The sequence below is a fragment of the Eubalaena glacialis genome, chromosome X (assembly GCF_028564815.1).
Source record: "Eubalaena glacialis isolate mEubGla1 chromosome X, mEubGla1.1.hap2.+ XY, whole genome shotgun sequence".
NCBI lineage: Eukaryota > Metazoa > Chordata > Mammalia > Artiodactyla > Balaenidae > Eubalaena > Eubalaena glacialis.
In genome coordinates, this window is record NC_083736.1 from 15,816,239 (window position 1) to 15,829,105 (window position 12,867).

General features: G+C 35.3%; 1 protein-coding gene across 2 annotated transcripts in view; it reads left to right on the plus strand.

Moving 5' to 3' along the window:
• Positions 1–12,867, plus strand: part of CDKL5 (cyclin dependent kinase like 5) — a 189,594-nt gene that overhangs the window by 61,068 nt on the left and 115,659 nt on the right. For both annotated transcript variants that reach the window (XM_061178360.1, XM_061178359.1), the window contains exons 3-4: positions 2,571–2,800; positions 5,338–5,372. In XM_061178360.1, coding sequence (XP_061034343.1) covers positions 2,737–2,800; positions 5,338–5,372 — 99 coding nt within the window. In that variant the 5' untranslated portion in view covers positions 2,571–2,736. The remainder of the gene's footprint in view (positions 1–2,570; positions 2,801–5,337; positions 5,373–12,867) is intronic.

The following is a 12,867-nucleotide window of genomic DNA, read 5'->3' on the forward strand; positions in this document are numbered from 1 at the left end:
GTTGTCCCAGAGGTCTCTTAGGCTGTCTTCATTTCTTTTCATTCTTTTTTCTTTAGTCTGTTCCGCAGCAGTGAATTCCACCATTCTGTCTTCCAGGTCACTTATCCGTTCTTCTGCCTCAGTTATTCTACTATTAATTCCTTCTAGTGTAGTTTTCATTTCAGTTATTGTATTGGTCATCTCTGTTTGTTTGTTCTTTAATTCTTCTAGGTCTTTGTTAATCATTTCTTGCATCTTCTCAATCTTTGCCTCCATTCTTATTCCAAGGTCCTGGATCATCTTCACTATCATTATTCTGAATTCTTTTTCTGGAAGGTTGCCTATCTCCACTTCATTTAGTTGTTTTTCTGGGGTTTTTTCTTGTTCCTTCATCTGGTATATAGCCCTCTGCCTTTTCATCTTGTCTATCTTTCTGTAAATGTGGTTTCTGTTCCACAGGCTGCAGGACTGTAGTTTTTCTTGCTTCTGCTGTCTGCCCTCTGGTGGTTGAGGCTATCTAAGAGGCTTGATGGGAGGCTCTGGAGGTGGGTAGAGCTGACTGTTGCTGTGGCGGTCAGAGCTCTGTAAAACTTTAATCCACTTGACTGTTGCTGGGTGGGGCTGGGTTCCCTCCCTGTTGGTTGTTTTGCCTGAGGCAACCCAACACTGGAGCCTACCTGGGCTCTTTGGTGGGGCTAATGTCAGACTCTGGGAGGGCTCACGCCAAGGAGTACTTCCCAGAACCTCCGCTGCCAGTGTCCTTGTCCCCACGGTGAAACAGAGCCAGCCCCCGCCTCTGCAGGAGACCCCCCAACACCAGCAGTTATGTCTGGTTCAGTCTCCCCCAGGGTCACTGCTCCTTCCCCTGGGTCCCGATGCACACACTATTTTGTGTACGCCCTCCAAGAGTGGGTTCTCTGTTTCCCCCAGTCCTGTCGAAGTCCTGCAATCAATTCCCACTAGGCTTCAAAGTCTGATTCTCTATGAATTCCTCCTCCCGTTGCCGGACCCCCAGGTTGGGAAGCCTGACGTGGGGCTCAGAACTTTCACTCCAGTGGGTGGACTTCTGTGGTATAAGTGCTCGCCAGTCTGTGAGTCACCCACCCAGCAGTTATGGGATTTGATTTTACTCTGATTGCGCCCCTCCTACCATCTCACTGTGGCTTCTCCTCTGTCCTTGGACGTGGGGTATCCTCCTTGGTGAAGTCCAGTGTCTTCCTGTCGATGATTGTCCAGCAGCCAGTTGTGATTCTGGTGCTCTCGCAAGAGGGAGTGAGAGCACGTCCTTCTACTCTGCCATCTCGGTTCTGGTTAAGCTTTTTATTAGACTGTCTTATTCTAGAGATCTGGGCTGTGCCTTATTTATTTATTTTATCAAAATCTAATTGACATATAACATTGGTTTCAAGTGTACAACATAATGATTTGATATTTGTATGTACTGCAAAATGATCACCACAGTAAGTCTAGTTAACATCCATCACCACGCATAGTTACATATTTTTTTCTTGTGATGAGAACTTTTAAGATTTATTCTCTTAGCAACTTTCAAATATACAATACAGTATTATTAACTATAGTCACCATGCTGTACATTGCATCCCTAGGACTTGTTCATTTTATTACTAGAAGTTTGTACCTTTTGAACACCTTCATCCATCTTGTCATTTCTTAAAACAAGAGCATTGTTTTATGTAACCACCTTACTATTGTCAAAAGAAAAAAAATATCGCTGATACAGTATTATTATCTAATCTGTAGACATTTAAATTTTATCAGTTACCCTTTATAGCAAAAAAATTTTTTTCTTGTCTAGGATCCAATCCAGGATCATGCATTATATTTAGTTATCATGACTCTTAATCTTCTTTTCTGGAACAGTTACTCAGTTGTTCCTTGTCTTTCATGATGTAGACATTTTTAAAGAATACAGATCAGTTATTGAGTAGAATGTCCCTTAGTTTGGGCTTGTCTGTTGCTGCCTATGGTTAGATTCATGTTTTACCTTTTTGGAAGAATGTATGTGTGTATGTATATTTACATACACATTTATATCTATTTCTACATCTGTCTATATTAAGAACTGACCCTATATGGTTAACTCTTATTTCCAAGCTTTCCCCGTTTTCATCTTTGTAACTTCCTTTTATGAGAATGAGACCAAACCCACATTATCCACAGTGTATTTACTTATTTGCTCAATCCTAGAATATACATGAAGAAGTTTCATATCTCTGTATAAAAACAAATAACTGAGTATAATACTTGTTTATATTTCTTTTTGTCTTTAGTTCAAGGAGAGTATGTAGTTAAAATACTGTTTTCAGAAGTTACCTGGGGTTAATTCTTTTCCCCCAGCCTCCTTCAGTGTAGTTATATTATTCATTTCAAATACAGTTAGGTACATTTTTTCATTTGTGTTTCATTTTGGGTTCTTCCCTCCTATTATTATTAGCAGCAGTAGTAGTAGTAGTAGTAGTAGTATATGAAACATTAATGTGGTTTTAAAACAACTGTACAAAAAGATTGGTTAGGTTATTAGAGTACTGAGAAATAAAACTTATGACTTTTAATTGTGTTTGTTCTTTCAGGGAATCATTTAATACTTCACCTTAGGACAAATATGTGAAAGTTCCTGCCAACCTGTGAGAATTTCCTCCTTTGGACGTTTTTCGTTCTACTTACTGTACAACTTTCTTAGAAGTTCTTTTTTGATGCCATGTTCTGTGGCTTGCATCAAAAGAGGAGTTTGTCTTCATGAAGATTCCTAACATTGGTAATGTGATGAATAAATTTGAGATCCTTGGGGTTGTAGGTGAAGGTAAGTTTAGCATTCCTTGAGTTTTTGAGCAATGTACTATTATATCTACCACCAAAAAAGTTATTAATTCAGATTGTTACCTTAACCTTTATCAATTCACATATGTGCCTAAGAGTAAAATATTAAAAGTAAAATTACTCTTAAACTATTTGGGTCTTATTCTCCAATTGAACGTTAATAACATTTAAAAATCCTTTAAAGTTTAAGAAATCAGAGATTTCTTAAGGCTGCCTTCATTTCATTCTTTTCATTAGCAATCATGATTTCTTTAGTCTACATTTTTTTGGTTACATTTACTTTTTATGTCAGCTAGGCTTATTTTGACTAACTTAAAATTTGTATGTTAAATTTTCCTTAATACATGATAAATAAATGAATAAATAACTTCTATTTGTCTTTGAGAATAACAAACCACATTTTATAAATTCTGAACCACACAGTTTGGTCATTTTTTAACATCTCTGAAATCAGATGTGTGTTATAATCAGTAGCATGTCATGGTTTGATTGGCAGCACTTTTTCTTTCCTAGTAGTACTAATGCTTATAATCAGTGATATCAATTTGATGAAATATGGTATTTCATTTTCATAAATCTTCCTGATTTTTCCTTCTTAGTAATTTTTGCTCTCGACTTAAAGATAACTTTATGGAGATTTTGATAAATGATTCTGTTAACACGGTATAAATGATTTATAATTATGGCTTCTTAGCATCTGTATCTTTAAAGCAAATATTACAAAAACTTGATATTTCAGAATTTTCACGTAATTTTGAATTTCAAAAGAAGTTTTAAAATTTACCTATGTCAACAGGATAGTTGTTCTGGATTTTAATATTAAGTTGTTAAATCCTTTTCAAATAAATAGAAACAATTCAAATATTGTCTAATCATTGGGTGTTTGCTTCAGGGTCTGAAGTTTGAAACCATATAAAAAGAATGGATCCTTCTTCCTTCACCAGTCAACTCCTTTTCCTGTTTTTCATTGATATTAATTATGTAGATAAAATTCATTTTCAATGTCTTATCTACTATTAATTTTATAATGCCTGCTTTCTTTATTATTTTTATTTTTGTTTTTTCAAAAGTATTATAGAGACATGCCGTAAAGCTACTCGCTAGAGAAGGTCAGCTCCTTGGGTGTAACAGGGTTGGAATGTTCCAGATTCTGGGCCTAAGTTTTTCTGGATCATAACCTTGTCTTTCTTAGTATACCCATAGGTGATAATCTTCTCAGGGATCGGCTTAGATTAACTAAAACTACCAGACTGTTATATAAATCAGAATATGTCAGTTTTAAGTTGTAGTCAGAACCATCATTGCTATATGTTTTTTTTTTCTTTGTAAACTACCTCAGATGCTTTTCTGGCTATGAAATACATATATATTAAGGAAATTAAAAACTGTCAAGCAAACTCTACATCCCTGCAGCCTAAGCAGTGCATTTTCACCCCATAGAAAAACTAGCATGGGCAGTTAAATGAGGATTGGATGATTGCCTGGTGATTGTGGAGTTGAGTTGGATGGCTGTAATGGCTGGGTTCATCCTAACTGTGATAATAAGATTCATCCATCTCTACCGGGTGAGGGAGACTTATTCTGGCTCTCCAGGCTCTGTTGGAGACACATTTCCTAATTTCCTCTCCCTGAAGTCCTCTTCTCAGAGATGAACATGGGCTTTGCCTGTCTGTAAATGTCAATCATTTCTACAAACTTCAGTTATCATATATTATATTTTGATTCTCCTAATTAGATTTTTTCACATTATAACTTTTGCCTCAATTTCCTTGCTGTCAACTCTGTGTTCTGCCTCTAAGGAAGTAGCTTACTGGCTAGTTAATTGTATAAGTAACCCAAAAGGTAGTGATGTATCTCATTTGAAATATATCAGAGAAAGTGGGAGTGCTTGGCTATAAATGGCCAGAGATCCTTGGACTCCTCTGCTGGTGCCATTGAATTTAATATTTATGGCAAAAATGTAGCAACTCCTACTAGTTATTAATTGGAATGCTGAGGTGAGGCCTGTACTATTTTGCTAGTCAGGGAAAACATTCCAGTATCTTAGAAGAGAATTTAAATGTCTCCTAGGACAGAGAACATATTTGGTAGGCTCCATGCTTGAGCCTACCTTTGTGAAACCATTAACTCTTAAAGTTTGAGTTCCCTAGAATCTTTTGAGGTAATTTTAATTTACTCTTAAAGTTCTTATGTCCAAATCTTGTCTCTAGAAATTTTTAAGCTTAAGTTTAAAAATGCCTCAAGTGAAATTTTCTTTAAAAAGAGAAACATTTAAGAATATGCACTTGTTGGGGAAATGGGTTGCTTATACTCTTGGTTTATAAAAAATGTATAATAAATATTCATGCTCTCTTTGTATATGGCTCATTGCATTATCACTGCAGAATATTATCATTTTAGGAATCATTATTATACCATATATTGATAACCAATGTAAATATAATAGAACTTTGATTCTGCAGTCTCCAAGAGCTGTAATTTGTATACGTGCCCCTAATTGTTTACTTCTTTTTATTATAGGAGCCTATGGAGTTGTACTTAAATGCAGACACAAGGCAAGTACATAGTTTTTAAAAAGAAAATATCTATATATGTTTAACTGTTTTGAAACTAATGTAGTGTTCTGTGCATGTGGGCATATAATTAAAACTGGCTATGATGATGATGATGCTTAATAAAGGAGAATTAATATGGGAACCCTGAAAAAAGAGACTACTTTGGGTAAGCTTTATCATGATTAAGTAGTTGTTAGTTCTTTACAGTCATGTGCTCTTTTTTTCACCTGACCTATGTGTAGGTGAAAAGCTGCCTAATGGGAAGAGAGAAAAGATGGTAGAGAAGAAATCAAAGTAGTGACAGATTTAATTTATGTTCAAGTACTTAAGAGCAAGGAGGAGTTTCATGTCAATATTTTTCTTGTAGACCCATTAACTTAGATTGCTTATTGGGTCAGAATCCAGATTTTGAAGGGTAGTGGATAGGTGTTTGGTTATGAAATAGGGCTTGGGGTAATAGTGTATGATTATGACTATTAGCTGTAGTTGATCACGCTTGAACAGCCTTGAAATGAATCTTATATATATAGATTATTTGACTATAATTAATAATCACCAGTTATTCAGGGAGGTTATTTCAAGTTTCCATAGGTGTTGCTCAGTTTTGAGGATGTTTTACTCAGAGACTACCTTTAAGATGGCAAGTGTTGAAGCTGTAACAATTTCAAACATTAGGTTAAATAGTTTTCTATTATGGTATACCTAGTTTGAATATTAATATCTGGCCTCATACTATTTTGTGTATAATTTGTTAAGACCAAGGTTTAAAGATTTTTGTGATATTTTATAATGATATAATTTATGTCTGAGATGAGCTTAGCAATTTAGCCTAAGCCATTTAATTTAAACTCTCAAATCTATCAATCTGTCATAACATATATGTATGTGTGTGTGTGTATATATATATATATATATACACACACACATAAAGATGATATAATTTTTATGTTTGCTTTTTCTTTCCCATTGTACAAAATATTACTTACATTTTGAATTTAAGGCTTCATGACAGTTGATGTATTTTGGGTTTTACATCACAAATCTCTTTAATTCAAAGAATTTTCTATTATTCTTGAAATTGGGTGTTTGAGTTATTTTATGTTGATAATAGTTATCTGAAGATCTCTGCCAGTGAATCCTAAAAAATGGTTTGAATACTGTTGGCTCTTGATTCAGGATGACTAAGAATTTAAAATAATAAATTAAATATAATCAAAATAAATTTAGCACCTTAAATTCCTAATTAAGAAATATCACTGCAGTTTGAAATTAAACAAATAGAAAGCTCTCTGGTGAAGTGCTGTGCTTTTAAGGAGATGCCTTGAGTTAAAATAAATTTAGGAAGCTTTAAAAAAATAAAATTCTTGGGTAGATACTACTCATGGGAAATAGGTTGTTAGTGTCCAAATTAAATTTGACTCTTTCATGAACATAATACCCCTTTTTGTACTATGGCTCTGTTGATACAACATAGCAAACGGAAGCTTCAGTTCTTAGTCTTAATCCTTGAATTTTAAAACCCAGGGATTTCTGATATATAATGACAAATCTTCCAATAGTATTTTCTCTCAGTCGTTGTCACACTTCTTCCTGTGACCTTTTCCCCTATACTTCTTTTTTTAAATTAAAAAATTTTTTTTATTTTTTAATAGATCTTTATTGGAGTCTAATTGCTTCACCATACTGTGTTAGTTTCCGTTGCACAACAAAGAGAATCAGCCATATGCATGACCTTATCTAAGCTCTCCTGCCTTTTATGTAAAAATAACGTTTAGTAGTTGAGTATATTGTTTTTATCTTTCCATATATCTGGTTTACTCATTTGTTAAAACATGCTTGTTAACTGTACCTCGTTCTCATAATACACACTATTAGTGCCAGCAAGATGGGCTCAGAGTGAAAGTGGACGAGAACAGGCATCTCTGCTCTTGGGAAACTGACTCTAAATGTGAACTCTGATTCTTAGTGGCCATGTGCAAAGCATTTTGAGTTACAAGGATGAATAAACCATAGTTTTCTTGCCCTTGTATGTCTTATGGTCTGTCTGAATAGATAGAAGAATAGATAAAAAATAACCTGTGAGATTGCTGCAAATGAGATTGCATCTAAAAAAATACCTCTTTTTACTGCCCTTCACTAAATGAGGGCCCTACAGACCAGCTCTCTGAGTATCGTTGCTTTTTCCTTTCATGTACCTAAAAAGATAGCACTGGATGGAAAATTTGAAGCATAAGTTAGTGCCTAACTCAGAGTAATATAAAATTCTTTCTAGAATTTGCAACTGTTTAGTCATTAGACTTCTTAGAGTATACCCTTTTTTCAGCTAGAATCAGACCTTCAAATCTTTACCCCACTATCCAAAAATAGAGAATTTGATGCTTCTGATAAGATTTACCCGTTAGGATCAAACGAATGGATAACTATGAAATCTCATATTATAGTCAAAAATGGATATAATCCTCCCTTTTGTGCTTATTATGTGTAAAGTGATCATGCCCATATATTTTGCATACCTTTTAAATTTTTAATAAAATGCTTATAAAAATGTATAAATCAGGTCTCTTGTGATTACTTACACAGGTATATGTGATCACATGCATAAATTTGATCTCTTTCTGAGAATGTTGGCTATGATTGTATATATAATTAAATAATTCCTGATTCCTAGCATATGGTGTATTTGAACAAGTATGAAAGAAAGTCACTGTTTTAATGTGTCCTGTTGCAAGAAATTTAGAGGTCATGTTTATCAACAGATATATCTTGTCTTTTGTGAACATAATACGATGTTGAGCTATTCCAGGCCAAAGATCATACTTCTTAATTTACTGAAAGAAATGCTGCCCAATTAAAAAAGAAAAATGTAACTGTACTCTCTTTTTGACAACTTCTGTTTATTGTTATATATACGTATTGGCATGTATATGAACACTCTTAGCAGTGACTATTAAACTCTTTATGGAGCTTTATGATTACTCGCACTTGGAAGAAGTTCTGGCTTGGACCTTTGCCCTGTAAATATGCATTGCTGATTTTCTTTTTCTTTACGTGTCTGCTTTGAAGTGCCTGTGAGAGGGGAGGCATGTTTTACAGTACACTTTTCTTCCCAGAAACCCAAAAAGGTCATCCTCACAACAAAGTAGGGAGAATGGAATGGAGTTGAAATAGGGAGATGCGATTAGAACTTGAGGCAAGAGAGAGGTTAGAGAAAGGTTGGAGATTGATGCTAATTGAGCCTAGGACAGAGAAGTGCTGATTCATGTAGTTCCTTTCCTATGGCTGGGTTGACTTATGAGAAGTTTTTGTTTGTTTTGAAGTAGTAGGTAACGAATGCTCTTGAATAGCTAGTTATACAAAGCTGTGAACAATCGAGTACTGGGGTACAGCTGTAAGTATTAAATAAATGATAAACTTGACTTAAATTACAGAACCAAAAAGGAAGGACACTGTAGAGAGCTTTTGCACAGTGGCGGGTCCCTGTGGAGGGATTAAAGATGATCCCAAGGATTTGTGGTAAACTGCAAAAGCAATGGTATCATTTATCTGACTGGGAAACTTGTAAAGGGTGTATAAGTTTGGAGGGAGAGATAATGAGTTTGGCTTTCATAATAAAGAATAAAATGTCAACAGAATACCAAACCTGATATTAGTAAATACCACATATTGAGCATCTACCATATATGGTAGATAGGCACTCTGTTTGATGTTTTACATTTAATCCCCACAATCCCCACTCTCATCCCTATTTTACATATGAGGAAACTGAGTCAGAGAGAGGCTATGTAACGGGGCCAAGATTATGCAGCTGATAAGTGGCGAAACCAGGCTTTGATCTGACTCCAGAAATGGCTACCTTGAACCTGAGATGGAAGTGTGAAATGATATGAACCTTCCAAGAGGAAGTACAGAGCAGAGTGAAAGACGTGTTTAAAATGATCATACTGAAAGGAGAGGGAGTAGACCTCTTGAAAGCAAGGAAGAAAGATTTTTTTAAAATGGTATTCACCAATAATGTTAAAAATCCATAAAAAAAGATCCATAATGATAAGGATTGAGGGGTGAGAAAATCCATTTCATTTAAGAATGCCATTTATTAATGACTTCTTTAAGTCAAATGATACATTAATGCCAAATTGCAAGAGGGTAAGGAGAGAGTAGATAGAGAAGATCTGGATTGTGTCATTTTTCTCTTTTGAGAGTTTATAAATTGATATTGAGAGTAGTAGGAAGAGTAGATTTGATTAAATATTTTCTAGTTAGGAATACCCATATTTTCCCCTACTAAAAGGCATTCTTTGGATGTTTGTTATTACTTAATATTCACAAATTTGTCTTTTGTTATAAGCCTTCATTTTTAGCAAGCAATATGCATTTTGGATTAATGATTCCATTTTTCTTTTTCAGATTAATTTTATTTTTCCACCAAAAAGCTGAATGATGATTTGGTTACTTTTTTTTAATCAAACTATTTTGAGAAGATGCTTAAGGAAAAGTCAATGAACCATTATCAATTTAACAGATTATTTATAGTTGCCATCTAAAACCATACAGTTATTTTCTACTAGACCAAAATAAACTTATTTTTTCAGGTTTTTTTCCCACATTAAATAAAACAAATGTTTTTCTTTAATTTTTAGTTTTAGGTTTTACATGTTATTTGAGTTTTTAAAACTTAAAAAAGATGTCAACAATGAGAAACAGAATATATGGGATATTATATTATTTACTTTGTCATTTTATTCCTCCTTATTTAAATAAAAATAAGATGTGGTTTCTTGCTTTTGTGTGCAAAATTTCTAGCATTTGAAGAAGATTATAGCGAGGCTTGGGGTTTTTCATAAAGATTGTAGGAAGCTGGAAGTATTTCAGTATTAATTGATTATTTTATCATAATCTTTTTTTAAGTAATTGCACTGTCTGAAATTATGTGAATTTACTGCAGGTTATGAAGATTAATGAGATGTCAATGTTAAACTGGACTTCAGGTCAGGAACAAAGATAGTAGGAATCATTAATGGGGGAAAACATCTGCCTCTTCTTACAGAGGCACTCATGTAGAACCTTACTTCTGTGTGGTTTCCTCTCTTTTTTTTTTTTTTTTTTTATAAATACATTTATTTATTTTTGGCTGCGTTGGATCTTCATTGCTGCCCGCGGTCTTTCTCTTGTTGCGGCCGCGGTGTGCGGGCTTCTCATTGCAGTGGCTTCTCTTGTTGCAGAGCACGGGCTCTAGGGCTCATGGGCTCATGGGCTTAGTTGCTCCACGGCACATGGGATCTTCCCAGACCAGGGCTCGAACCCGTGTCTCCGGAATTGGCAGGCGGATTCTTAACCACTGCGCCACCAGGGAAGCCCTGGTTTCCTCTCTTGACCGGGTTTTTGTTGCTGATCCAATTGACTGTAGAACAGTCTGTGGAACACGACAAAAGTCTCACCAAAATCGTACTTCTTTGTACTATAATATTTTGTATTTCCAATTCTGCTAGTCTGTTGATATAGGAAAAACTACCCATGTTTCTGTTGTCTTGTTATCAGTAAAAGAAACAATGGCTCAGGTGTCAATTTCCAGATGAGTCTGACTTCTTCAGGGAACCAGAAGAATCGGGGGCTTTTGCAGGCTTCCTGGTTGCCTTTATCCTCATCGTCCTAATCTGGATTTGGTTTTCTGTTTGTTTTTTAGTAAATGAGATAAGGGAATGGTCAAATTAGAACTAGCCCCACTACTAGCTCTGCATGCATTGTCTACACAGAAGACTTTACCTCATTTGTCCTTCTTATAGTGACTCAGTTCCCCCCCACTCCACAGCCCCCCAGTCTAGAGGACGAGTTGGCTGGAGCACTAGATGGACTTTAAAGTCCCCTTTTCTGCCAATCATAAAACATAATTATTTCCTTCTTTAAGAGAACATTCTTGGGACTTCCCTGGTGGTTCAGTGGTTAAGACTCTGTGCTCCCGATGCAGAGGGCCCGGGTTCAATCCCTGGTCGGGGAACTAGGTCCCACATGCCTGCACACCACAACTAAGACCCGGAGCAGTCAAATAAATAAATAAATAAACATTAAAAAAAAAGAGAGAGAGAACATTCTTTCTACATCTTCTTAAGATGAGTAATTTCATTAGTCTTTGATAAATGTCTCTGCTTAAGGGATTTAACTAGTTCTTTAATGTGACTTTAAAACTTCAGGAACCAAAAATGAGTGTGAATCATTTTTCTACACGGTCTGAAGTATATATTCACTGGAAATATAAGAAAAGGAACTGATCAACAAATGCCCGTATAGTGGACACTTTTAAATAGTTAAGCGTAACTCTTTATCAGTTGTTGAAATCAGTAACTGGAAAGTAGTGCATGGGGATCTATTTTTATATAAAAAGTAACGCACCCCTGAAATACCATTAGAAGCTATAGTTCATATTCTGCAGTGCTTTTGAGCTTTACTATTTCTTAATTTAAAGGTTTGTTTCCTATGTTAAAGCATTTTAATTTAAAAAATCAAATTAAATTTTTTTTCTACCTCCTGTACTTAAAACACTGTGTTCTAGGCATGGTATTACAAAGTAAAATTCAACCAAATATTTGTTTAAGAAAAATCTGTTGAGTGCCTGTGGGCCGAATCTGGCCTGCCACTTATTTTATGGAACATAGCCACACTCATTCATTTACGTATTTTCTATGGATGCTTTTGCGCTAAAATGACAGAGTTAAGTAGTTGCAACAGAGACCGTATGACATACGAAGCCTAAAATACAGGATTTGTTTTGTGGCCCTTCCTAAACAGAAAAAGTTTGCTGACTTCTGATGCTGAGCAGCCCTAACTAGGAGAATACAGTGGAAACAGCATAGTGGCCTCAGTGGGCCAACAATCTCAGTTTCTATTTGTCTCTTTGCCCTTGGTGCTCTTGGAGTCTGAGGAATAGAATTAATAAAGTGTGGAACTTCCACTGAAAATTACTTTTCCCTTGAGCTGGGCTTGGGTAAATCTTTTGGCTGGCTAAGTAGGAAATTTTATATTGGTTACCTCGTTCATGATCAACTGTCAGAACGGAGAAGTGGACTTTGCTAGGAACTGGGCATACGGAGACACATACAATCTATTCACCCTGACTGTGTTCCATCACTGGCCTGAATATCTCTCTTTTCGTCCAAAATGAATACAAAGAAGAAAACAGTCTCCACTGAGACTGTGAAAGATTACTTGAGTTCAAGAGAAGGACATTCTCACAAATATGAAGAGTTAAATTCTTTGGAGACAAAAAACTTGAGATATCTTCCTAATATAATTCAAGTGGCCATAAATGAGAAATTAAGTTAAGAAGCAATAGTAATAATCTCTGTTTCAAGTACCTCTTAACTTCCAGGCATTGTGCTATGGCTAGGTGCTTTTTTTTTTTTTTTAAATATAAATTATTTATTTATTTATTTGTTTTTGGCTGCTTTGGGTCTTTGTTGCTGCGAGCAGGGGCTACTTTTCGTTGAGGTGCGTGGGCTTCTCA